Genomic DNA, 25,322 nt, shown 5'->3' with positions numbered 1-25,322 from the left:
ACGAATAAAATCGAGGTGAATTTTAAAAAAAGTTGAATAATTGTCTAATAATAACAGGAATTATATTTTTTATTATTTTATTATTTATATCTTGGGATACTGTAGAAGTAACATAATATGGTCTTCTATGTAACTCATTAACAAAAGCTTGTTCTAATAGTGTATATGAATCTGGACGTCATTGGATATGGCCTTTTTATTATTTTATATAATTCCCAGCTTAATTACAAACAATATAATTTACGGGTGGTAAAAGGGCTAATTAACCTTTAAAAACACGAACAGCTGAAGGTCTTTCGTTAGAATTATTTTTATCGTTTTAATATAAATTAATAAAGTACAAATAATATATATAGATATATACATATCTATATATAAATTAAAGAAATTAAATTCCTAAATTATATGGAATGAATAATTTAGAATATGAAAGAACTTTTACAAGAATAGCAAGAGATACAATAGTTTAAATAGCAAGTACTTATGAAGCTCCTTAATATTGGTAGAAAAGAAAAGATATAGGATTAAAACTATAAGAAGAATTAAATAAAGAATTATAAAAAGCATTTGCACATTGCGTTTTTTTTTAAATTTTAAGAGTTAATTTGCCTGATACTTTTGATGTATCTATTGTTAATACATAGGTTTGTTTTTTAATTTATTATTTTATTTACATTATTAATTTTTTTATTAAATTTTTGCGAAAAAGAAAAGGTTGAAATGCAAAATAAAAGAATGAAATAATTCGAATAAGAAGCTATTAGAATAATGAAAGAAATCGAAGTTCTCAAATCAGAAACTGAACGATAAATAAAAACAATAAATGCTGAAGCATAAGCAGAATAATATAAGATTTTAAAAGAAGCAGATGTACATTTATATATGAAAATATTATTATTTATTTTCTTTTTTTAAAAAAAATAAAATAAAATAAAAGAGTAAAGCTACAAAAAGTGTTATTGAAGCTGAAACTTAAGTTTATTTAAATGCTTAATAAGTATAATTTTTTTATTATATATAAATTAATTAAATTATTATTTATTTTTAAAGTAAAATGAATTCAATTAAATGGAATTAAATGATTACATATATTATTTATCTTTAACTAAATAAAAAAAAGCAAAAATGCTTGTTGGCATGAATTCTATATAGGCAAGAATAGATTAATGAAAATAAAGATAAAAAAATATTAATTTAATAATATTTTAGTTTTTTTTTTTAATAAAAAAAAATCTTTTTAATTAAAAAATAATATAAAAAAATTTTAAAATTTAAATTATTTATAGAAAATATTTTTTATTTATAAATTAAATACATTTTAAAAAAAAAAAAATATTTTAGAAAATAAAAGTTTTATATATAAAACACAATAATATTAATAAAAATAAGCACATATTATTAAATTTCTAATAAAATACATAAATAAATAACAATAATAATTTTTTTTTAATAATGTTATTCTATCTTTTTTTTAATAATTAATTTATTTAAAAAAATTATTTTATATATTAATGTTCAAAATTAAAAATCTCTACCATCAAATAATTCAGGGTATTCATTTTTAGCTTATTCTATAAATTATTCATTTAATTCAGCGCTAATACCATATTTTATTTTAATTTAATTAATATCAGAATCTATTTTATAAAATGTATTTATTTAATAAATAATATAAATATATGTATAATGTTTTTAATAGATTATGCCTATAAATTGTGCAGCTATATATGCATAAATAATATCTTATATATGTTCAATATTAAAATATTAAGCCGATTTTAAAAATAAAAATAATTAATTTTCATCTAAACTAATTAAAAATTGATAATCAAAATCATCTAAATATTATTTTATGTTATTTGATAATAAGGGTTTTTCAATTTTTTAAAATTAATAGTCTATACCCTTTTATTCTATATAATTTATTAACTATTATAATTAATCTGCTAATAAGTTAGTTTAAAAAGGCTCTTCATTAAAAAAATAATATATAAAAAAAAATATTATTTATGATAAATTAAATATATTTATAAATTAAAATATATAATTATATATTTATTTATATAATTTTTAAATATTATATATATTACCTTCTAAATCCATATATTATAGTTAATCTAACGCAAGTTTTGAATATTTTAAAAAAAGATTATAATCTATTTTGAATATAATGTTTTCTTAACTTTATAGAATAAATTATTATTATTTTTAAGATAAATCCATATTTATAAGAAATTTTTTTTTATTTATAATTTTTTTTTTTTATAATTTTTATAGAATTTATATATTATTAAATATAAATATTAATTTTATAAAATATTTTTTCTTACAAGGAAAAAATAGTATAAAATTTTATATAAATTATTTTAATTAAAGAAAAAAAAATAATTTAATTGATTATTTATGAATAAAAAAATTATATAAAAAATTAAATTTTTTTGGTATTTTAAAAATATATAATAAAATAAAATAAAAGAAAAGAAACGAAAATATATAAATAAAAAATATATTAAATTTATAATTGTATTATCAAAAAATTCACATAAATGTTTAATATTATTATTATTATTATTATTATTATTATTATTATTATTATTAATATTTATACTATTTTTCAATATTATCTTAATAACCTTTTTAATCTTACTATAATCCTTTTTTTATTTTTTCATCATCAACTTTATCTAAACAAATTTAGTCTATATTTTATATAAATATATTTTCTAAATTTATTATATTTTTTCTATCTTTCTAAAGTAATATTAGACTATAAATAAGTAAAATTTTAACTATGAAAATAATAAAGGTTAATACAATTACAAATCCCCTTACAAATCTTTAACTACCTTAATCATCACTAGTTTCTGCATTAAACCAATTTCCAACATAAACAATAAACCAAGCTAGATCAAAAGTACAAGAACAAGCTACTCCAATCATAATATTTTTTGGTAATTAAATTATTTTACTTAGTCTCATTTTATACAAATTCACAAAAAAATACATTCCTAAAAAAACATCTATATAAGCGCTTTTTTTCAAGCAAGCTGTAATACTTAAAATCATCAATAAACCAAAAATATAATCTGTCCTTCTAAATAAATCATCTAAAATATCACTATCATCTTCCCCGTAATATAAATGAGCTTATTTTCCCATTTTTTTTACTTTTTAATTTCCTAGTATTTATTCATTTTCCTCACGAAGTCTTTTTTCTTCTTCCAAACGTCTCTATTCTTCTTATATACGAGCTATATTAGATTAAACATTGTTTGGGTTTACCATTTATACTAATTGTTCTTGGTGCATAGATATATTTAATGACTTATTAGGATTATAAACTTATTCTGAAGGTGCATTTTAATATGATTTATTTATTTATAAATTATCTTTAGAAGTTATGGAAAAATTCTATTATTATTATAAAGGTTATTATTATTGAATTCTTTATTCGTTATTATTAAATAATTATTATTATTATAATGTTTATTATGCTTAAGCCTAATGCTCATTTTATAATAAGAAAGGCATTTAAACAAAATATAAAGACTCTTTAGAAGATTAAATTCCTTATTCACATTCTATAATTTCATTATCGATATTTTAAGATATTTAATTATAATCTCTAAGAGCGTTATTTTGATTGTTTATTAATAATCTACCTGATATTATTACCGGGAAATCATTTTGGTATTTTCTTTACATTATGGGATCATTTATTACTAAATTTAAAGTTATTTTTTAAATTTTGTCAAATGGGAAAATATCTAGACTAAATTCTGCAAAGCCAATTATTTGTAAACTTTTTTCTAAAACTTCGATTATTAATTTACTTTAGATATAATTTAAAGAATACTAATATATTTATAAATATAAATATAATATATATATATAATATATATATAATATATAAATATATATATTATATTTTTAAATATTTATTATTTACTTATTTATTTAAAATTTATGGATTTTCGCTTTATTAAACATATTAATTAACTTCAGAATCATTAATATATATTTTAACTACTTTTTCACTTTAATGTCCTACATTATTTAGATTTTAGATTTAAACAGATTCTAAAAATAAGAAATTTTATCCATTTGAATATTTCATTGATTATAGATATTATAGAATTTATTAAATATTTTCTTTATAATAATAACATTATTAAAGTTGTTCTTAATCTGTAGAAATTTTATTTAATAAAACATTTTGAGCTTTAACTATAATTTATATTAAATTATTCATTGTGGAATTTCCGAATTCTTATGTTGTTTAGTCGTATAGCTCATTTAAAGTGTCCTCGTCATATTTTTAGAAAACTCCTTTTTTTTCTAATAATTAATTAATTATCCATCTAAAGTCATCCAATCCAATAGGCTTGTTGTATGTAAAATTAGGGTAAACCTAATTTATTTATTATATTATTGCTTGATCTTGGATTATACTCATTTTTTAAATTTTTTAAATTTTTATTTTGTTTTTTTTTTATTTAAAAATAAAATAATAAAGGGAAATTTATAATAATAAAAAATATAAACATAAATTATATTATTATTTTTTATTTAAATAAAAACAATTATTTTATTAATTAAATATATTTTATTGATTATCTTTTTAAAAAAAAATACAAAAAATTAAAAATAATATTTAATAAAATTAATTAAAATTTAATGTTTATCATATATAAATAAATAAAAGTTAAAAATGCAACAAACAAACAAAAATAATAAAATGTCAATATACAATTATCAAAATCAATCTATTTAAATAAATCATATAAATCCTCCAAAAAGTATCATTATTATAATCAAATATAAGCCTTCCCTTTATAAAAAACTTTAGCTTTAAAATTAAAATATTTAAAAATATCCTTATATTATTTAAATGTTATTATTACGTTAAACATTAAATTTTGAAAATCATCTTTAATTAAACTTCTACCTAAATAATTTACTTAGATGTATATAAGTGCAAAAATAACAACAGTTTTCATATTTCAATATATTGTTACACTAAATTTATAATACTTTAGTGGCCTTAAATAGTTCTCGATTTATATATCTAATTAAATTACTTTATAAATTTTATCCTTAATTCAAATAACGGATATATACACATATTCAAATAAATCGGTCATTATTGTTAAAAATAAATGCTCTGTCTTGCTAATTTATTTACTGGGACTAAGTCTATATTTTAAGAAACTAGGAATATATAGTATAATTTCTCTCATTATTCTTCTTCTACTGTAGTACCTTCAATATTAAAAATTACATTATACTTTGCATGTTAGATATATGTTAAATTGTCAGTTTAGATTCTAAAATTAGATATTAAGACAACTTTAATCAAAAAATTAAGTAATTAATAATTACGATTTTGAAAAATTTAAGCATAATGAAATAATTTTATGCGTTTTAAATATAGGACTTTGTAGGTATACGAAATATACTAAAGAGTTTTTGAATAAAATGAAGGTTTTGCCTATTAATTAAAAGTTTGAATGCCTACATCTTTTACATAAGCTGATTTAGGGGGTGTTTCATTTACAACTAGAGTGATAACAGATAAAATAAATGCCTTTAAGTTTTTGTTGATTATATTAATAATAATTGTATTATAGATTTTAAACAGTTTTTTAATTAAACTTAAATAAATATATATATATATAAAAAATGCATATATAAAAAAAATATAAATAAATACATATATATATATATAAATATATATATATATATTTATTTATGCAAAATATTTTTTTTTATTATAATTTTAATTATTTATTATAATATATAATAGATATATTTACTTAATCAAAAATTATTAAAAGAAAAAAAAAAAAATCTTCTCTCTATTTGAATTTTCTAGAATTCATATATCTTTTTTTATTAAGATAAATTTTTTGTACATTTTTATTTTATTTATTATAAGTTATATATAGATAATCATATTATTATACTTTTTATTGAATTTTTTATTCATAATTTTTATTTTACTTTAAAACTCTTTTATTTTGTTTTCACGTCAATTCATTAATTAAAATATTAAAAGATAAAAAAAAGGAAACAATTTTTTTTTTTTATTAAATTTATTTTATCTTCAAATCAAAATAATATATTCTTATAATAAAAATGTTTAACAAAGAGTCTAAAATTTAATATTTACCTACTAAATTTGAAAAACTAAGCATTTAAATTAAAAAATAAAAAAACATTAGATAACATAATTTTATCTTATATAAAAATAAATATATATATAACATTTTTAGTATAATATAATTTTTTAAATATATAAAATTTTAAGACATTTATTTTTAATTTAAAGATATTTAATTTTCATATCAAATTTAATTTAAAAAATAATAAAATAAAAAAAAAAAATTATTAAAAATTAAATAAAAATACATAAGTATTTTTTATTAATCTTAAGAATTAAAATTAAATTAAAAATAATATATTCTTTTAGATACATATTAATGATAAAATAATAATATATAAATATATATACATATTTTTATAAATATATATATACATATATACATATTTTTTTTATTATTATTATCATTATTTTATTTTTAATTTATTTATACAATCAATAAATAAAAATTTCTATATTATAATGGTATTATCCATATATCTTATCAAATTTATTTTTATCTTATAAAATAATATAAGAATCTATTAATTGTTTGTATAACGAAAATAAAATTATTTTAAATTATTTTTATTTAATATAATCTTATTTTATTTTATTTTATTTTCTTTTTATTTTTTTAGTGTTATATATTATATGATACTTAATCATTTCATTTTTTTATATAATTTTTTGATTTTTTTTTCTCAGTTTATAATAATATTATAAATAAGTTTTTATAGCTATTTCATGAGTTATTTATCTTGGATTCATATAGATATATTTATTTACTTAAAATATATCTTTGATATTTTTATTAAATTATTTTATTTATTTAAATCTTTTTTTATATATCTTTTCTTTTTTTATAAAAAATATAATATTAAATGCCCTTAAATTTATTTTACTTATTAATTTCATAAATTTTTAAAATAATCAGTTTTTTATTTATTTTTATTATTATTAAAAAGCAAACAATTCTATTATTAAAAATATAGTATAAATACACAAGTTTATTTTTAATTTGCTTTTTTCTTAATTTGGTAAAAAAATATTAAATAATTATTTTATTATGTTATCCCATTAAATAATTATATCTTTAAAAATTAAAAATATTTTTACTTTATTCTTTTATATAATGAATTTGTAAAATATTGCTAATTTATACCATATTGGTAATTTATTTTTTATTAACTACTTGTTTAAACACTAAATAAATATTTTTCTAAATTTTATTAATTCAACATAGCATATTATAATTTTATTCAATATATTTTTATTTTTTATATTAATAATATATTTTAATATTATTGCTTTGAATAAAATATTATAATAATACTATTTTTTAAAAATATAATGTAATTTATTTTATTTATTAATAAAAATTTTTAATATAAAATTTAAAGAAAATTTCTAATAACTTATAAAAATTTACAATTTTTTTTTTTTTTTCAAAAATATAAGAATTAATATTTGAGAATATAAATTTCAATTATAAATAAATTATTCGTCATATATTAGTTTAAATTTCTTTAGCCCAAAATGTTATAATAACTCCAAAAAAAGCTAATATAGCATTATAATAATAAAAATATTCTAAATTTTATAAATAAATAATTAAAAACTAATGAACTAAAATAAAAACCCAAACAAACACATTTATTATTTTAATTCCAATTCCTTTCAAAACAATACTGGGAAGATAAAATGAACTATTTCCAACAAAAAGAACAAAACTGATTAAATTTCCAGACTATAAATGATCTTAATAAAACGGGTCATTATGAATATATTTAAAAGAAATAAAGTTTGTCAATGTAAGAATAAAAATAACTGAATATCCGAATTTTATCCAAATAATTTCTTACTCAATAAACAAGCAAATAAAAAAACTTAATAAATAAAAAGAACATAAAACTAAAAAAGTTATTTTATAATCAAACAAATCTTATATATAAAAAAAGCTGTCTTCAAACATAAATTAACTACTAACAATAAATGAAAAAGCAATACTTTATAAAAAACAAAGTTTTAAAATACTAATATTATATTTTTTTTTATTAAAATTAACATAGATATTATTATAAGAATCAATTGATGCATTAATATTATTAATATTATTATATTTATTTAATAGGTTATAAAAATCAGTTTAAAAATTATTACTTAACTGACTTAAACATTTCTATTCAGTTTAAATAGCATTAATTAATACATTAGGTTTAATATTTTAATAATATTTTTGAATAATATATTCAAATTTATCAACTCTAGTATTTAAATAATAATATAAAGGAGATTCCATTTCTATATTTATTATTAAAATAAGAACTTTTATAGAAAAAAATATTATACATATCATATAAAAAGTATTATTATCTATATAAAATTATTCATTGTAAAAAATAAACTAAAAAGTATATCCAACTCCAAACATAAAAAAAAATAAACCTCCAAAATTCAAACAGTTTTATTTTTTTTACATATTTTTTAATTACAATTCACTTAAATAAACAGGAACTACATATAAACTTAAAGCACCTGAAATACTTATTAATACTAAAGAAATATAACTAATTATTTTATCGTTAAATAAATCTATATCTATTTTATATATTATAATTAGATGTGCAATTAAAAGAAAGTCAGAAAAAATTAGAAATGGAATTTTTTGTATTTTAGGGGTCATTTATGGACTTATTAATAATGTTATTAAACCTGATATTGCTATCAATAATTTTTTTAAGTATATCTATAAATCAAATTATTCACTTTATATATTAAATTCTTAATTTTATAATGGAAATTTTTATTATAAGATAAAAAATAGTTGAAATGTCATTCCAGTTTATATACCTCCAAGAGATGATGCTAAAATATTGATATACCTTTTCATTTTTATATGTAGATTAGTTTTTTTTTTTTTATTATTATTATTATTATTATTATTATTTTTTTATAAAGTAATTATTTTTAAAATACATAAAATTATACTTTTCTAATTATTATTATAATTTTTTTTTTAAATAATTATCTTTTATTTTATTTTACATTATTTAAAGAAGTATATGTAAATAAAAAAAAGAAGAAAAAATAAAATAAGTAATTAATACATTATTATTTTAATTAAAACTAATTTAATAAATTTTAAAATTATTAATAATCCAAAAACAAAAAAATAAAATTTTATAATTTTTTTTTTTTTTAAATAAATTAAAACAAAGTATCAAAACAAATAAACAAAAAATAATAATTTTTGAGAAAAAAAAGAAAAAATATTTATTTTTATAATTTTCTTTTTGTTTTTTTTTAAAAAAAGAACAAATAATGAAAGAAAATAACTATCTTTAATAACAAAAGGAATCAAATATTGATTGTCCATAAAGACAATCTCAAAATATTACATGTCTATATTAATAAAATACAAACTAAAAAGTAGCTCCATAATAACATCTGGAATTATATTTTAAATAAAAACACATTTCAAAAGAGCAAACTAACAGTAATTAAGAAGAAACATTAAAAAAGATAAATATGTATTTTAGATATAAATTAAGTAATATAGCATCCTTAATAGGCAAAAAAAAATACTATCTCCTGTATTTGAAAAGTTATAAAGATTTAAATACAAAAATAAAGTAATTTGAAAAAGTAATTAAAAAAAAAATTTAAAAAATACATTTAATAAATAAATATAAAAAGCAATAGCCTATAAAATTCGAAGAAGCAATAAAAAAACTCGAAAAAATAGTTTAAACAAAAGCCAAATATTTATTTACTGAAAATATTGATTTCCCAAAGTCATTAATGATGCGAGCTTTAGGATGTAAAAATAATAAAAAATTAAAAAAAAAAAAAAAAAAGATGAATCAAGAAACATAATATAATAAATATAAGAAAACATGTCCTGCTAAGACGAAGAATATAAAGATTTAGAAAAAGAAAACGAAGATTAAAAAAAAGATTAAAAATTCACCAAAGAATAAAAAATAACTACTTAAGATTTAATTGAATGGAAAAAAAGTAAAGGATATTCACCTAATTAGAAAGTTTTTATGATAGTAGGGTCTCCTTATTAAGATCTTAGAGAATCTTTAATAAATCTGGGTTGGATAGAAAACAAAAATATAGAAGAAGATTAAATGTTTGATTTAAAATGGAGTACTAAATAAAATGAAATAAATCGAGAGGCTTTAATGAATTAACAAATAATAAATTTTTTTGAAAAAAATTATAATATAACAAGTAAAAAAGGGCTAAGTAAAAATATAAAAAATCTAGTTTCTTAAAAAGACATTGATTTTAATCTTTTTTATCCAAAATGCTTTGAAATTACAGATGTTTAAGAATTCGAGGATTTTGTGGAAGAATTTAAATTTTGCAAAGCAGAAAGTATTTTAAAATAATTTATTTAATTTAATATTGAAGATGAATTTAAAAAAACTGATTTTTTTGCCTTTTTATAAATTCAAGTTTATATTTCATGTTTAGCTTTAAAAAAAAAATGTTTAAATGTTTCAAATAAAATCTAAGAAATAGTATTTTTTTTAAAAAAAAAAATTAAATTATTAATATTTATTTTTTAAATAAAAAAGTTAAAAAATAATTTCCCGTTTATTAATCCTAATGAATGGCTTTTTATTAATAATAATTATAAAAATTTAGAATTTTTCTAAAAAAATAAAGATTTATACAATGAAATTCATAAAAATACTGTTTCTTAATTTGAAAAAGAAGAACTAAATCTTTAGTTAGTATAATTAGCAAAAAAATACCTTCAAATATTAGAAAAATACGATCCTTAATATAATTTAAACCAAAAAAATTTATGGATAGTAAAACCTGCAGGTTTGAGTAGAGGAAGAGGAATAAGAACATTCGATTAATTATAAAATTTAGTTAATTATGTTATGGGGAGAGATGTAACATGGGTAGCATAGAAATATATAGAAAATCCTTTAACTATAAACAAAAAAAAAGTAATTTCTATACTAAAGTTAAAAAAAAAATAATAATATATATTTATATAAATAAATATATATATATATATATATATTCTTTTATATATAATAATAATTATATATTATAATAAATTAAAAAGTTTGATATCAGATAATGGGCTTGTGTAACAGATTGGAATCCCTTAGTAATATATTTTTATGAAGAATGTTATATAAGAATTTGTTTTGATGAATTTAATATAGATGATCTTTAAAATAAATTTGCTCATTTAGCTAATAATTGTATTTCGAAAAACGCTGCTAATTTTGAAGAAAAAATAAATGAAACTATGATGTTTTAAAATGAATTTGTTGATTATATTAATGTATCTTATTTTTTAAATATTAATTTTTATTTTATTTTAAGTAACTAGAAAATGAATAAGATATTTTCTTTTCAAAAATTTAATAAAAAATGATTGAAATTATAATTAATTCTATTATAAGTGGAAAAGATACTATTTAGCCTAGAAAAAATACTTTATAAATATTCGGATATGATTTTATGATTGATTAAAATTATAATACATGGCTTATTGAAATTAATAGTAGTCCTTCAATGGAACATTCTACTGTATAAATTATATTAATAATTTTATATATTAATTTATTATTTTAAAACATTAACAAAAAAAAGCCTGTTACTACTAAGCTTGTATAAATGTGTTTAAGTGATACTGCTTAATTAATAAATGAATATTTTAATTAGGATAATAAAAAATTTAATAAAAAAACTTAATATGGATTATGGAAAAATATTTATATAGAGAATATATGAAATTAGTTAAAGTCTAATTATAATAAAAATATTGTCATTATTATGTATTTTAAATACATAATTTATTTTAATTAATATCTTTTATACTATGTATTGCTATATTTATATATTATAAAATAACATTTTGTTTATAATTTAATTTATATAAAACTAAACTGATAGTTAATCATTAAACCATAATGTTTTTATTAATTTAATAATTTACTTTAATTTATTTAATCTTTTTATTTAAAAAATTAGTTTTCTATAAGTAATTATCCATGTCTTATTTTTATTGATTTTTATTGTCTTTTTATATTGAATAATTTTTAAAGAAATATTTATCTTAATTTATAATTTTTTTAACTTGGATATTATAAAAGTTTTTATAATTAAAAACTTTTATTTAATTAACTTTTATCTTAATTGACTTCTTTAATTCTTTTATTATAAGATATATCATTACTAGATTTATTGAATTTATTTAAATGAATCTTCATTTTTAGCCATTATTGAATTATTATTACTTTTCTGATTTTTATTGTTTTTAAGTTAAAATTGTTCGTATTTTTATTTAATTATGTCTTCATATAGATTATTAATATTTTAAAAATATTAATCTGAATTTTAAAACTCCAATTTTATATATTGAATTTAATAAATGTTAGATTATATATTAAAATTTAATAATTTATTATAACAAGAAATTGGTTATTTGAAAAAACATGATAATATTATTTTTAATTTTTTATTTATATGCTTAAAAATATTTTTTTATATATTTATTAATTAGTTAATTATAACTTTTATATTTTAAAATTTTACTTATTTTTTTATTGTAATATTATTATTATTATTTTTATGTTTTAATAATAATAATAATTCTATAATATTTATTTTTAATTATCAAATTAAAATCAACAATAGCTTTTTTTATTTTATTAAATATTATATTTTCTTTTCATATTTATTCAAATAATATAATAAGATTATTTTTTTCGTATACTGTCTAGAGTAAGAATTTTATCTGATATTATTATTTGAAAAAGAATATTTTTTTTTTTTAAAAAAAAAAAAATTCTTTTAATCATAAATTAATAAAAAAAATACTATTTTGAAAAAAAAAATTAATATATTTATATGTTAAAATATACAATTTTTTGCAATAATTTTACTAAAAAATATTTAAATAGCAAAAATAATATTAAAAAAATCAATAAGAATTTACAAATTAAAAATTATTAAAAATTTTTAAAAAAATGATGATAAATATTAATTTGAAAATAAGTTTTTAATATTTTTAAATAAAAGTATTTATGTATTTTATTAAAAAAAATAAAATTCTCGATATAATAAAAAAATTATTATGTATAAATATATATATATATATATATATATATATTTATATACTTTTTAATATATTATTTTAATTTATTATAATATTTAATATTGCTTATTATTTTATTTTTTAAATTCTAATAAATTTATTATACCTAATATATTTTTATTCTTTTTTATATTTTTTTTTTTATATATAATTTACTTATTTTTTATAAATTTACTTAAATTTTTATTCTATTAATTTATAATAGTTTGAGGACATTAATTAATAATTTTTTATTTAATTAAATTTTTAATTTTTGCATTTTATTTTTTTATTTGATAAAGATTTTATTTTTTTAATATATTTTTTAATTATTTTATTTTTATCAAAGTTATTTATATTTATTAGATTTCTTTTAATATTTTTTTATATATTTTTTTGATTGATTTTTTACTATTTTTATATGTTATTTATTTTATTTTATTTTATTTTATTTTTTATTATAAAATTATAGTAATATATTGAAATAAATAACGGTATAATAAAATATTTAATTAATAAAATAATAATAATAAAAATAAATTGCTTAGTAAAGTTAAATACTTGTTAATTAAAAAAAAAATATATAATTAATTTTACTATATATAAATTATTTAAAATATATATAAAGCTCATTTATATTTTATATGAAATTTCTTTTTTTTAAATTACTTTATTATTATAATTAGTATATTTATAAATATATCAATAAATAATATAATTTTTATACTTGAAATTTAACGTATTTTACATTATATTATACTTTATTTTGCATACAAATGACATATTCTTATATTAATTAAATATAATTTTATTTTATTTTTTTTTATTTTTTTTTTAAAAAAAAAATGAGAAATATGTATTTCAAATTAATAAAACTGTTTATATTTAAAATAAAACCATTCAAATAAAAAAAATACAAATATTTAAAATTAACAAAAAATAAAAAATAATTTATCCGAAATCAAAAAAAATGTAATTTAATTGGATAATTTTCATAAAGATTGGATAAATTATTAAAAAATAAAATAAAAGTGAAAACAAAACAAACCTTCAAAAAAACATATATATAAATAACTTTTCACTAAAAAAAAAAAATAATAAAAAAAAAAAAAAAAAAACTAAAAAAAAAAAAAAAAACAACAATAAAATAATAAATGACCCCAGCCGGAAAAGGAGGAAAAGCAAAAGGAAAAACAGCATCTTCTAAATAAGTATCCAGATCAAACAGAGCTGGTCTTTAATTCCCTGTAGGAAGAATTTCAAGATTCTTAAAATAAGGAAGATACGCATAAAGAGTAGGAAATGGAGCCCCTGTATATATGGCAGCAGTATTAGAATATTTAGCAGCTGAAATTCTTGAATTAGCTGGAAATGCTGCAAAAGATAACAAAAAAAGCAGAGTTGTACCCAGACATATTTTACTCGCTATCAGAAACGATGAAGAATTGAATAAATTAATGTCAAATACTACTATTGCTGATGGTGGTGTTTTACCTAATATCAATCCTATGTTATTACCATCTAAAACTAAAAAGTCAGAAACTGGTTAAGCTTCTTAAGATGTATGAAAAAAAAATATTATTATTGATTTTTTTTATTTTTATAAAAATATATTTTCGTTTTTCGTGTATTTATGTGTGTGCGGTGTGGTGTACGTGTGTTTTTTATTTTTTTCAAAAAAATACATTGATTCTTTGATTTAATATAATTTATTTTTTTTATTATTCTCATATATATATATACATATAAAATATTTTTCTTTTTAAACTATATTTATTTATTTAATAATAAATTATAAATTTTTATAATTTAATTATTTTATTTTTTGTTGAAATTATTAATTTTAATTTTATTTAAAATCATATATATTTTTATAATATATTATATTGTTTTGTTAATTTTTTTATCAATATTTTTTAATTTATATATAATATAATTAAAATTGTATTTATTTATATTATTTTATTAAATTGAAAAAAATATTTAGAAATTTATTTTTCTTATTAAAGATTAAATAAATTTAATTAAGAAATCAAAATATTTATATAAGGGAAAGTTATTTATAATACTATAAAAATATAGAAATACATAAAAAAAAATGCATACAATTAAAATAATTTTATATCAAAAATAAACAATAATAATATTTTTTATTTTTTTTAAAATTAGAAACACAAAAAATTAAATATTTAATTAAAAAAATAATACATATATTAAAAAAAATGAATCAAACATAAATAATATTAGAGTTATTGTTAAATCTTATATGTTTCTTATTTGGATTAATTTTAATATTCCGATGGTATGTAATAAGATACATGGGACTATAAAATCATAAATTTAATAAAATAATAAAATTTCGTTTAATTTTGCAAATATTTAACATAATAATATATATTTTTTTTATAATTAGTTAAGCAATAAAAAGTAAAATATATAATGTTTAAAATTATTGTTATTTTCTATGGATATTTCCTATAATGGTATGTTTATTATAAATTATTATCGAAATAAAAGAATATAATAGAAATATTGCATTAATGTTATTTCATAAGCCCTTTTGGATTTTATAATTATTAATTTCAATAGCAATGTTAATACTTTAATTTTAATTAGTAATTATAATTATATACTTAAAAATATATATGCTAATAAATATATATAAAAATATATAAATATATATATATATATATTTATATATATTTATATATTTATTTACTTAATTTTTTATTTTATTTTAATAATAAATTAAGTAATATGAACAAAGAATTATTTCTAATTTTATTCTTTTATCTCTAAGAATATTTATTTAATCTTTATTAATGGGTTTTATTTTTAAATATTACTAAGATTTAAATGAATTCAAAAGCACAAAATGGATTTTTTGGAATCTACCTTTAAATTAACATATATTTGAACCTTTAATACCCCCTCCTTTACATTAATAATCATTTTTAGGTACTACGAATTTAATAAATGTTAAATTTCCACAAAACTTTAAAAAGATAGACAACTAAATACAAATTAAATTGAAAGTTAGGATAAATATTAATGACTTTTAACAAGAAAAGCATATAATTAAAAATTACAGCGATTTTATTTTGCTTGAAAATTAAATAAAAGATGAAACTAATGATGATGAAAATGAATTTCCGTCATCATATAAATTAGAATTAGAAAATTTTAATATGGAATTATTTTCAGGACAACAAATCGACTTTTAAAAACTTAATTAAGGAATTAGTCATTTTAAAAATTTATTTAAGTTTTTGTTAACTCAGCAAGAATTTTTAAGCCAAAATTTACTTAATTTTTTAGAAATAGATAATGACATATAAAAATAGCTTTTAAATATAAAAAATAGTATTTTATAAATATATATATTTATATTATTAATATTAATATATACTTAAATATTTATTTATATATATTTATTATTATATTTATTTTTGTTTTTTAGGAAAAAATTTTGATGAAGAATCGCAATTAAGTGAAAATTCTTAAATTTTTCCAAAAAAAGACCGTTTTGGTACTTATTTTGATGTCTGTATAATTGGATATGAATAAGTACTTTTTTTAAAATATAAATTTATAAAAATGTATTTTTTTTAGATTGAAAATTCTATTTATTATATTGTATATTTAGTTGAAAGAAGTACAAATATTAAATGGAAAATATAAAAAAGATTTAATGACTTTATAATACTAAATAAATAATTAAAAGAAAGGAAATAAAAAGTACCTCCTTTACCAACTAAAATGTTCATTGCAGATTAATAGTCCCTAGAAATAAGATAAAATGGACTTTAATTTTATTTAAATATCATTTTGAATGAAAAGAATTATTTTTGTGAATAATTATTTTATTTTATTGGTCTTAAAAATTCAGAAAATATATATAAATAACATTTTATAAATAATTTTAATTATTAAAATTTAATAGTATAACAAGATGAGTATTTTAAAATTCTAGAAAGCAATTAAAATAAATAATATATAGTTTATAAATTCAAAATAATATAAAATGGAATTACAAAAGCAAATATAGAAAAAAGATATAAAGATTTCGATATTTTAAACGATTATTTGTAGATTTTTTATGAAAATAATTAGTAAGTTAAACTTCCAGATTTGCCACCTAAACATTAAGGAATTTTATTAAGTATTTCAACAGAAAAAAGGAAAAAAGATTTAGAAGAATATTTAAATAAATTATTTTTGGTCGATAATATAGAATTATGTTATTATTTTAGAATATTTATTGGTATTAATTTTAATTGTAAAGATTAAGATAATAGTGATAAATTAGAAAAAAAATAAAAAATCAAGAATTTTAAGATAGTAATATTATTTTTAAAAAAGATAAATTTCGTAAAATTTCATTAGAAACAGAATTAATTAATGAAAAAAAATAATAAAAATGATTATAATAATAAATTATAATATTAAAAAATATTATATATATTATATAATAAATATATATAAAATAAATATAAAAATATATATATAATTATATTTATATTTTTATATATTTATATACTTATATATATATTTATTTTTTATAATATCATTAAGTATAATTTTTAATATATTTATTTTTAATTTAATTATATAAATTTATTATTATTATTATATATTTTTTATCTTTAAATTTTTATTTTATAAATATTTATAATTAAAATTTTACTTATTTTTTTATATATATTAATATTTTTAATTAAAAAAATTATTTGTTATTTCTTATATTTATTAATTTTTAATTTATTTATTTTATTTTAATTTAATTTTTTTTTTTATTTTTTATTAATTAAATTAAATTAAAATTATTATTTTTTTTAATCACAATATTTAAATTTTTATTTTGAAAATTTTAAAAAAGCGCAAACTATTTTATAAAGATACTGAAATAAATAAAAAATTGAAAAAAAAAATAATCTTTATTTATAATAAATAATTATATGAAAAAACGCTTTAGTCATATAAATAATATAATTTTCATTATTTTTTATGATTCTTCAGTTATTTTTACTTCTCTTACCTGATTAGGCAGACATTTTTCCAGCAGAAACATGTTATTTAGTAGTTGATCCTTTAGCTGCTTCTTCATGTTTTTAAGGTGTCACTGATCTTTTATTTAAAGCTGGGCTTTTTGAACCTGATCTACGGTTTTAAGCTGCTTAATTTTCAGTTTTTAAAGGTGTTCTTGATCTAGATCTAGATTTCGCTCTTTATTCTGCTGCTTTATTAGATGATTATTTTTAGGTAGATTTTTAAGCAGAAACTTTAACAGGAGTTTTCGATTTAGATCTTGATTTTTTATCAACTGATTTATGAGCTGATTTTTAGGCTGATTTTTAAGTTGATTTATTTGATGATTTTTTACTGCTATCCATTTTTTTTTTTATTTTTTAATATTTTTTTTTTTTTTTAATATTTTTTTTTTTTAATTATATATATATATTTTTTTATATAAAAAAAATAAAGCAAATGTGCTTTTAATTTTTTCCTTTTTTTAATTATATATCTTTGTTTTTTTTTTTTTTATAATAAATTATTTTATTTTACATTAATAAAGAAAAAAAAAAAAATCAATTTTAAATAAGTTTTTAATTTTCTTCTTATTAATTTAATAAATTTTTATAATCTTCATATTCTTTTTTTACTTCTTCATAAGCTTATTAAGTGACATAAAAAATAACTATTATTATAATAAAGGTCAAAACAAATCCTAAAATCTTCAAAATAAGCATATTTTAATCTTATTAAATAAACACGTTTCTAATATCACTTAAATTAACACCTATATAGCACCAAAAAATTCCTAAAAAGCAAATATTTACACTACTGGCTAATATAAATTAAATATAATTAATTTCTATAACCCCAAGTCCATAGTTTTTTAAAAAGATGGAATGTGCATAAATTTGACCATAAAAGCAATTTTATAAGGAATTTTTTTCACAGCGAAATTAAATATATGATATTATTCATATTATTCAGCTAATTCAGTAACATGTTTTTTTAAAATATACCTCGCTATAGTAAAACATAAAGAAGATCCAGTTAAAACCATTAAAATACAAAGAACGTAAGCTTATAAAAATTTTTAAAATATAAAAGCTATTATTAGTACATAAAATGTTACTGGAAAGCCGATTATTATTAACAAAACACCTATTGAAAATAAATAAAAATAATTGAGGAAAGATATTTATTTATATTATTAGAGATATTCTATTGTTTATTGTTAAAATTATTGGTTGTAATATAAAGAAAATGTTAATAAAATTATTAAAATAATGTATAAAATTGAAAATATTGTAAATATTAATTTTTTTTTAAACATATTTAATAAATTTTTTTTTTTGTTTAAAATATTATTATTATTTTAAAAAATAATTTATAATGTATAAGAGAAAAAACAAAAATTATTATGTTATTAATAAAAAAAAAAATTTAAATAAAAAAATTAAAAATAAGTATATTTAAAATATAATTTAAATATAACATTTATATAGAATAATATAATATATATATATATATATTATATTTATGTTTTATTTATTAATATATAGTTATATATAACTGATTTTTAATTTAATTTTACTTTAATTTATTATATGTTTTATATTTTATTTATTTATATTATTATTTTTATAATTTTAATAAAAAAAAGTAGATGATTTCTCCCTATAAAATTAAAAGAAAACTTATTTAAGAAAAATACAAAAAAATTGATAATTTATTTTTTTCATATTAAATAAATGGGAAATAAGATTAAATTAATATTCAATAATTAGTATAAAATAGTCTTTAAACAATATCTTATTAAGCAAGAAAATAAATACAATATATAATTAAAAAAAAATATTATTAAAAATATAGGACATATATTAATAAAAAAATAACTAAATTACAACTAAAAAAAACATTTTAAATGAAATTAAAATAAAAAAAAATTATTTAAGTAAAATAAAAATAAAATATAATTATAATATATAAAAAAGAAAAAAATTAATTAAATACTGATGAAAAAGAAACATAAACACGAATACCTTCTGACTAATATAATGAATACCATATATCTTTAGATGTAATTGATAGAAAATTATAATAGGAAATATCATAAGCATTTGATGTAATAACTAAAGATTAAAATAAAATAATAGATGAGTATAATTAAAAAAATATAAATAATTTAAATATTTATTTTTTAATATAAAATATAAAAAAGATAAATATAAAAAAAGAATATTAGATATTTAAGTACTTTAGAGGACATTTATTAACAAGCTTAACAAGAATATTATTAAAATGAAAATTAAAATATGAAATAAACTAAAAAAAAAATATTAATAGTTTTAACTTTTCAAAATAAGAAAATTTAGATAAAAGTAATAATAATAATTAAACAGACTAAAAATTTAAATTTTAAAAGTTTAAATCAGAAAGTAATATATTCAAAAATATGTATTCAAAATTTGTAAAAAAGGAATATAAAAACACTTTAAATTCTAAAAATTTAATAAAATAATATAAAAAAAGTGAAATATTTAAAAAAAACTATATTTAAAAAAAAATACCTTATTAAGAAATTTCAGAAAATAATAAAGAAAATCCTATTTTTTACATAAAAGAAATATAAAAAAAAGATGTTTCATTACCAAAAATACACTTTGATTTAGAAAAATAAAATTAATAATAAAATTAATATAAAAAATAAAAAATGGAGCAAAGTTTACAAATTAAAAAAAAGTTTAAGCTTTTTTTTCTCCTCATACTTAAATTTTGAATTCAAATAAAAATAAAAAAATCCCTAAATATTTAGATACCTTAAAATAATTATATTATGAGAATTTCTAAAATAGTAATTAAGAAAATATAAAAAATTAAAAAAAAAATGCTAATAATAATTATCATTATCATTTCATTGGGATGCTATCTCTACATAATAGTTTAAATAAATAAACAAAAAATATACAATAATTTGACTTTAATAATTAAAATTCATATTCAGTTGTATTTTAACATCCTACTAGATTTACAAATGATAAGGAATACTAATAAACTCTTACAGCTGTAAATAATAGACAAGAATAATTAAATAAAAATATATTAAGATTGGATGATATAAGTGAATGTTAAAATCCTATATATTATTTAAAAGACAATTAATTTTGACAAAATATATTTTTTTTACAAATATATAATTATATTTATTATTATATTATAAAAAAAAAATAAACAATATTAAAAATGTTTTAGAAATTTGAAATAAAAAAAAGGAAAAAAAAAAAATAAAAAAATAAAAAAAAAAAATAAAAAAAATGAAAAAAAACTAAAATCATCAATAAACAAACAAAAACCGAAAAGTTCCCCAAAATTAATCTATATAAAAAGAATCTCCTTAACATAAAAAAAAAGCATTATAAATAAACAATCAGTAAGCAATAGCTTCGAATAAAAATTTAGATAAGCAAACCCTAAATAATTAATAAAAATAAATTAATAACAATAACAATAGCAATAATAATGGATTAAAAAATTACGCCCATTAAGCCATTAAAAATCATACTTTTAACGAAATAACAATTGAAGCAATAAACAATTTAATACATGAATATTTATTAAAAAATAATTTATAAAAGACCTTATAATGCTTTCAAGATGAAATTACAGAACCTATTTAATAATATAATTAAAATACAGGATATGAATTTTAATTAATGGAAGTAAATAATTAAAAATAATTGATTTATTTTTAATTAACAAAAAAACAAAGCATTTCAAACATGGATAAAGAGACTTTTTCTTTGTTAAATGGAATAGATTTTTACCTTTAAATATTCGATTAGCAGATGAAAAAGCAACAAAACTTGAATTTTATCTTTAAATATATTTCCTTATTTACTAAATTCATCCTTTATTTAATCTCAGTTAAACATTAGATTAAGCCAGTATTAATGCATTTAAGGATTATTTAGATACAAGGGGGGCCGCATTATCTAAATCAAGCGAGTTTTTACATTATTATGCTCTTCCTTATATCCCTAGACCATAAGAACATTAAGCTTTGAAACATTTATTTAGTAATTAATGGATATTGGATTTAAGATATACTTTGAATGAATTTTTATCTTCTATATATAATAATGAATAGACTAGTTTAATCTAACATATTTATTAACACTATATGAACAATAGTTAGACTGAAATCGATTCTTAATAGAAAATCTCATATTAAAATAATGTTATTTAATAATAAACTGATTAGAATTATATTTAATTATAAAATACTAATAAAGAATTGGTGGGTATAGTTAAAGAATTCAAAGAAAAATATATGGCTTTGTAAAATTAAATTAAATAAATTATTGATTAATCGAAATAAAATTAAATTGAAAATTAATAAAAATGGTTCACTGTGGCTTAAAAGCTTATTGGTTTATCTGAAGAAGTATTTTTTATTTTTATTTAAAGAAAATAAAAAAATATATATTTTATTTATTAAATAAAAAAAGCTTAAAAAATAAATAGAGCTTAATTAGGGAAAACCTCTTAAATATGATTAATGTTCATAAATAATTGGAAAAATTTAAAAATATGAATAACTATTAACCTAAAATATTGAAGAATTAATTATCCATAAATAATAAATATTCTAATATGAAAAACTTTATTTTTTTAATGATTAAAATAGTGGAGGTAATAATGCTTCTGAATATGTTCCTTAAGAAGGATATCAAAATTAATTAGGTTTATTAATAATCAAATTTTATTTATTTAGTTATTTTAGTAGATTATTAATAATTCAATGCGCGTGCAGATTCAATGAATTATGAAAATCCTTACTGTGCACTTGATTTTTAGAAAATAAAATAAGTTTTAATTAAATAAGATGATGCAGTTTTATGTTGTGCCGTACTATAAGCTCTCAGATAAAGAATCTCAAAAACAAGAGGCGCTTATATAAGAAGAGAGATAGTTATTACTTATTCTATATATGATATTGTTGGCTGTGAATAATAAAATTAATAACTCTAAGGGGCTTTATTTTAACAAAACTCAAAAATAAAAGAGTTATAAAAATAAAAAATTTAATATTTATTTAAAAATTTTTAAATAAATATATATATCTATTTTTATTTTAATTAAATATATATATAAAAAAAAGATTTTCATTAAGACTAATAAATACAATGGCATCTGATTTCTTCGGTCGAACTTATTTAATAAAGTCTGATACATTAGTTATAATTCTAATAAATACTTTAAGGAATGAAGTAAAAAAAAAGAAATAAAAAAATATTAAAAAAAACATATAAATAATAAATAGAAACAGGATACTTTTACTCGTAGGAACGCTTTGGGTTCTTTACAAAAATTATCATTACGTCGAAAGCCATAAATAGTAATGATAAACAATAACCTAATCCAATGGATAGTATAAACATTGCGTGATGAAAAAGATACATTATCAGAATATTCATATGAATACGCAACTGCCTTACTAATGAATTTGTCTTTAAGAAGCAGCGGTAAGTAAAAATGCGAAGATCCGAAAGAGGGTGTTTTAAATGTTTTAAATGATCTTTTGGAACATGAAAATATGTAAGTGCGTACTTTTGTAAATGGAACTTTGTATTCCTTATTGAGTCGATAATCATTAAGGGAATAAGCTAAGGCATTAGGTATGGGAGATATATTAAAGTATTTAATGGATAATAGTGACGAGAGATTTATGAAGTAAATTTAATATATCATGGATTAACTAAATAAAGAAAAAAACGATGACGAGGATGAAGCTAATAGTGATTCAAACGAAGAAGATAATGATGTAGATGATATTGATGATGAGGAAGATATTGGAGAAGATGAGTAGGCTGATGATTATATTGAAAATGCGGATAATATGTAGTTAGGAGAAAATTTACTTTTTTCTAAGTTTTGTTTAATTGGGCCAGAAGCTATTAGATAAAAAAATATAACGAGATAAATTGTTTAAGAATCACATAATTAAAGAATTTTATCGTCTGCTAATACCGCTAATCATTAAAATTATATTGGATATTAAAAAAATTAGTAAAATACTGATATTCCATTTAATAGACCAGCTACTCCATCAATGTCGGCAAGCTTTATAAGTCATTCGTAAAAAACTAGTTAAAATTATGTTTCTTAACCCAGTTAGTAAAAGTAAAGAAATTAATAATAATTTAAATAATAATAATACCAATAATAAGATTATATTTTGTAAAATTAATAATAATAGTAATTATTATTACAGTAACAATAATAATAATAAGAATATTTAAATAAATAATAATAATAATAATAATAATAATAATAATAATAATAATAATAATAATAATAATAATAATAATATTAATAATAAGAATAATATATATAAGATTAATAATAATAATTATAATATAATGAATAAGTTGATCCATAAGTAATTATTCCAGAAGAATTATAATCGAGACCTAAAATTTTAAGGACTCCTATTGGGGAAGAAAGACGGAAAATAGAATAATTATAAAAGTAGCATGAATATATTTAATAATTACCTTTTACATAATAAGCTGCTTAATAATCTATAATTAAAAAATAATTATAAAATAATAGTAGCTTTGCTGACGATTAAACACAAGCTTAAAAAGATAAAAACTCAAAGAATTTAGTTTAAAAGGAAAGTAATAAAAAAGATTAGAACTAAGAAAAAAAATTAATAATAAATAATAATAATAATAATAATAATAATAATAATAATAATAATAATAATAATAATAGTAATAAGAATAAGAACAAGATAAAGAATAATAATAATAATAACAACAATAAAATTAATAATAATAGATATAAGTTAATTAAGATTAAAATAATTCCTAATAAAATAATTAACAAGAATAAAATTAATATTCAGGAAAAGTAAATTATATATTATTTTTTTTTTTATATTTTATATTTTTTTTTATTTATTTAAAAAGTTGACAACTAATGAATTACATGCTTTTGAATCCAGACCGAAAATACTAAGAACACCTTAAGGACTTTAAA

The 25,322-nt window shown here is 15.5% G+C and overlaps 5 protein-coding genes across 5 annotated transcripts, besides 61 other annotated features; 4 read left to right on the top strand and 1 right to left on the bottom strand. All coding sequences in view use genetic code 6, as the record gives it.

The window, feature by feature from the left end:
* Positions 1–410: 410 nt before the first annotated feature.
* IMG5_165710 (spfh domain band 7 family protein) lies at positions 411–963 on the top strand (the record flags this gene model as incomplete). Its single annotated transcript, XM_004030163.1, has 2 exons — positions 411–644; positions 715–963. 2 exons carry the CDS (start codon positions 411–413, stop codon positions 961–963), a joined length of 483 nt encoding a protein of 160 aa, XP_004030211.1.
* Positions 650–690: a microsatellite.
* Positions 964–2,233: 1,270 nt separating the features above from the next.
* Positions 2,234–2,273: a microsatellite.
* Positions 2,274–2,554: 281 nt separating this feature from the next.
* Positions 2,555–2,603: a microsatellite.
* A 19-nt stretch (positions 2,604–2,622) lies between these two features.
* Positions 2,623–2,660: a microsatellite.
* Positions 2,661–3,856: 1,196 nt separating this feature from the next.
* Positions 3,857–3,923: a microsatellite.
* Positions 3,859–3,928: a microsatellite.
* A 1,771-nt stretch (positions 3,929–5,699) lies between these two features.
* Positions 5,700–5,745: a microsatellite.
* Positions 5,746–6,257: 512 nt separating this feature from the next.
* Positions 6,258–6,307: a microsatellite.
* Positions 6,302–6,343: a microsatellite.
* A 1,166-nt stretch (positions 6,344–7,509) lies between these two features.
* Positions 7,510–7,542: a microsatellite.
* Positions 7,543–8,020: 478 nt separating this feature from the next.
* Positions 8,021–8,064: a microsatellite.
* Positions 8,065–8,495: 431 nt separating this feature from the next.
* Positions 8,496–8,533: a microsatellite.
* Positions 8,534–9,063: 530 nt separating this feature from the next.
* Positions 9,064–9,092: a microsatellite.
* A 702-nt stretch (positions 9,093–9,794) lies between these two features.
* Positions 9,795–9,840: a microsatellite.
* A 201-nt stretch (positions 9,841–10,041) lies between these two features.
* IMG5_165700 (tubulin-tyrosine ligase family protein, putative) lies at positions 10,042–11,558 on the top strand (the record flags this gene model as incomplete). Its single annotated transcript, XM_004030162.1, has 4 exons — positions 10,042–10,300; positions 10,421–10,677; positions 10,735–11,118; positions 11,241–11,558. 4 exons carry the CDS (start codon positions 10,042–10,044, stop codon positions 11,556–11,558), a joined length of 1,218 nt encoding a protein of 405 aa, XP_004030210.1.
* Positions 11,146–11,233: a microsatellite.
* Positions 11,154–11,195: a microsatellite.
* Positions 11,200–11,231: a microsatellite.
* Positions 11,559–12,293: 735 nt separating the features above from the next.
* Positions 12,294–12,329: a microsatellite.
* A 371-nt stretch (positions 12,330–12,700) lies between these two features.
* Positions 12,701–12,759: a microsatellite.
* Positions 12,701–12,768: a microsatellite.
* A 497-nt stretch (positions 12,769–13,265) lies between these two features.
* Positions 13,266–13,305: a microsatellite.
* Positions 13,271–13,319: a microsatellite.
* A 73-nt stretch (positions 13,320–13,392) lies between these two features.
* Positions 13,393–13,433: a microsatellite.
* Positions 13,394–13,451: a microsatellite.
* Positions 13,422–13,461: a microsatellite.
* A 228-nt stretch (positions 13,462–13,689) lies between these two features.
* Positions 13,690–13,717: a microsatellite.
* A 42-nt stretch (positions 13,718–13,759) lies between these two features.
* Positions 13,760–13,797: a microsatellite.
* Positions 13,798–14,067: 270 nt separating this feature from the next.
* Positions 14,068–14,097: a microsatellite.
* Positions 14,069–14,098: a microsatellite.
* Positions 14,099–14,342: 244 nt separating this feature from the next.
* Positions 14,343–14,400: a microsatellite.
* Positions 14,346–14,399: a microsatellite.
* Positions 14,346–14,410: a microsatellite.
* Positions 14,397–14,944, top strand: IMG5_165690 (hypothetical protein). Its single transcript, XM_004030161.1, has one exon. It carries the CDS (start codon positions 14,417–14,419, stop codon positions 14,828–14,830), a length of 414 nt encoding a protein of 137 aa, XP_004030209.1. The 5' UTR covers positions 14,397–14,416; the 3' UTR covers positions 14,831–14,944.
* A 502-nt stretch (positions 14,945–15,446) lies between these two features.
* Positions 15,447–15,484: a microsatellite.
* A 404-nt stretch (positions 15,485–15,888) lies between these two features.
* Positions 15,889–15,926: a microsatellite.
* Positions 15,918–15,973: a microsatellite.
* A 702-nt stretch (positions 15,974–16,675) lies between these two features.
* Positions 16,676–16,711: a microsatellite.
* A 959-nt stretch (positions 16,712–17,670) lies between these two features.
* Positions 17,671–17,778: a microsatellite.
* Positions 17,674–17,722: a microsatellite.
* Positions 17,686–17,773: a microsatellite.
* Positions 17,715–17,814: a microsatellite.
* Positions 17,722–17,757: a microsatellite.
* Positions 17,774–17,820: a microsatellite.
* Positions 17,774–17,826: a microsatellite.
* A 169-nt stretch (positions 17,827–17,995) lies between these two features.
* Positions 17,996–18,076: a microsatellite.
* Positions 18,006–18,067: a microsatellite.
* Positions 18,018–18,062: a microsatellite.
* An 85-nt stretch (positions 18,077–18,161) lies between the features above and the next one.
* On the bottom strand, positions 18,162–18,655 carry IMG5_165680 (hypothetical protein; the record flags this gene model as incomplete). Its single annotated transcript, XM_004030160.1, has 1 exon — positions 18,162–18,655. The coding sequence occupies one exon, from the start codon at positions 18,653–18,655 to the stop codon at positions 18,278–18,280; it is 378 nt and encodes a 125-aa protein (XP_004030208.1). The 3' UTR covers positions 18,162–18,277.
* Positions 18,656–18,657: 2 nt separating this feature from the next.
* Positions 18,658–18,707: a microsatellite.
* Positions 18,658–18,731: a microsatellite.
* Positions 18,660–18,715: a microsatellite.
* A 921-nt stretch (positions 18,732–19,652) lies between the features above and the next one.
* Positions 19,653–19,721: a microsatellite.
* A 137-nt stretch (positions 19,722–19,858) lies between these two features.
* Positions 19,859–19,927: a microsatellite.
* Positions 19,928–20,172: 245 nt separating this feature from the next.
* Positions 20,173–20,246: a microsatellite.
* Positions 20,243–20,302: a microsatellite.
* Positions 20,303–20,950: 648 nt separating this feature from the next.
* Positions 20,951–20,980: a microsatellite.
* A 554-nt stretch (positions 20,981–21,534) lies between these two features.
* Positions 21,535–21,600: a microsatellite.
* Positions 21,539–21,600: a microsatellite.
* Positions 21,549–21,590: a microsatellite.
* Positions 21,601–22,455: 855 nt separating the features above from the next.
* Positions 22,456–25,266, top strand: IMG5_165670 (hypothetical protein; the record flags this gene model as incomplete). The annotated part of the gene is made up of 5 exons (XM_004030159.1): positions 22,456–22,705; positions 22,800–22,967; positions 23,089–23,341; positions 23,437–23,545; positions 23,599–25,266. The coding sequence occupies 5 exons, from the start codon at positions 22,456–22,458 to the stop codon at positions 25,264–25,266; spliced, it is 2,448 nt and encodes an 815-aa protein (XP_004030207.1).
* Positions 22,772–22,806: a microsatellite.
* Positions 24,554–24,705: a microsatellite.
* Positions 24,992–25,120: a microsatellite.
* Positions 25,199–25,240: a microsatellite.
* Positions 25,267–25,322: the final 56 nt, after the last annotated feature.

This window comes from Ichthyophthirius multifiliis (genome assembly GCF_000220395.1).
Source record: "Ichthyophthirius multifiliis unplaced genomic scaffold scaff_1120509251236, whole genome shotgun sequence".
NCBI classification, from domain to species: domain Eukaryota; phylum Ciliophora; class Oligohymenophorea; order Hymenostomatida; genus Ichthyophthirius; species Ichthyophthirius multifiliis.
The sequence above is the reverse complement of the archived record's forward strand: the minus strand, read 5'-3'. Positions and strand labels throughout refer to the sequence as shown.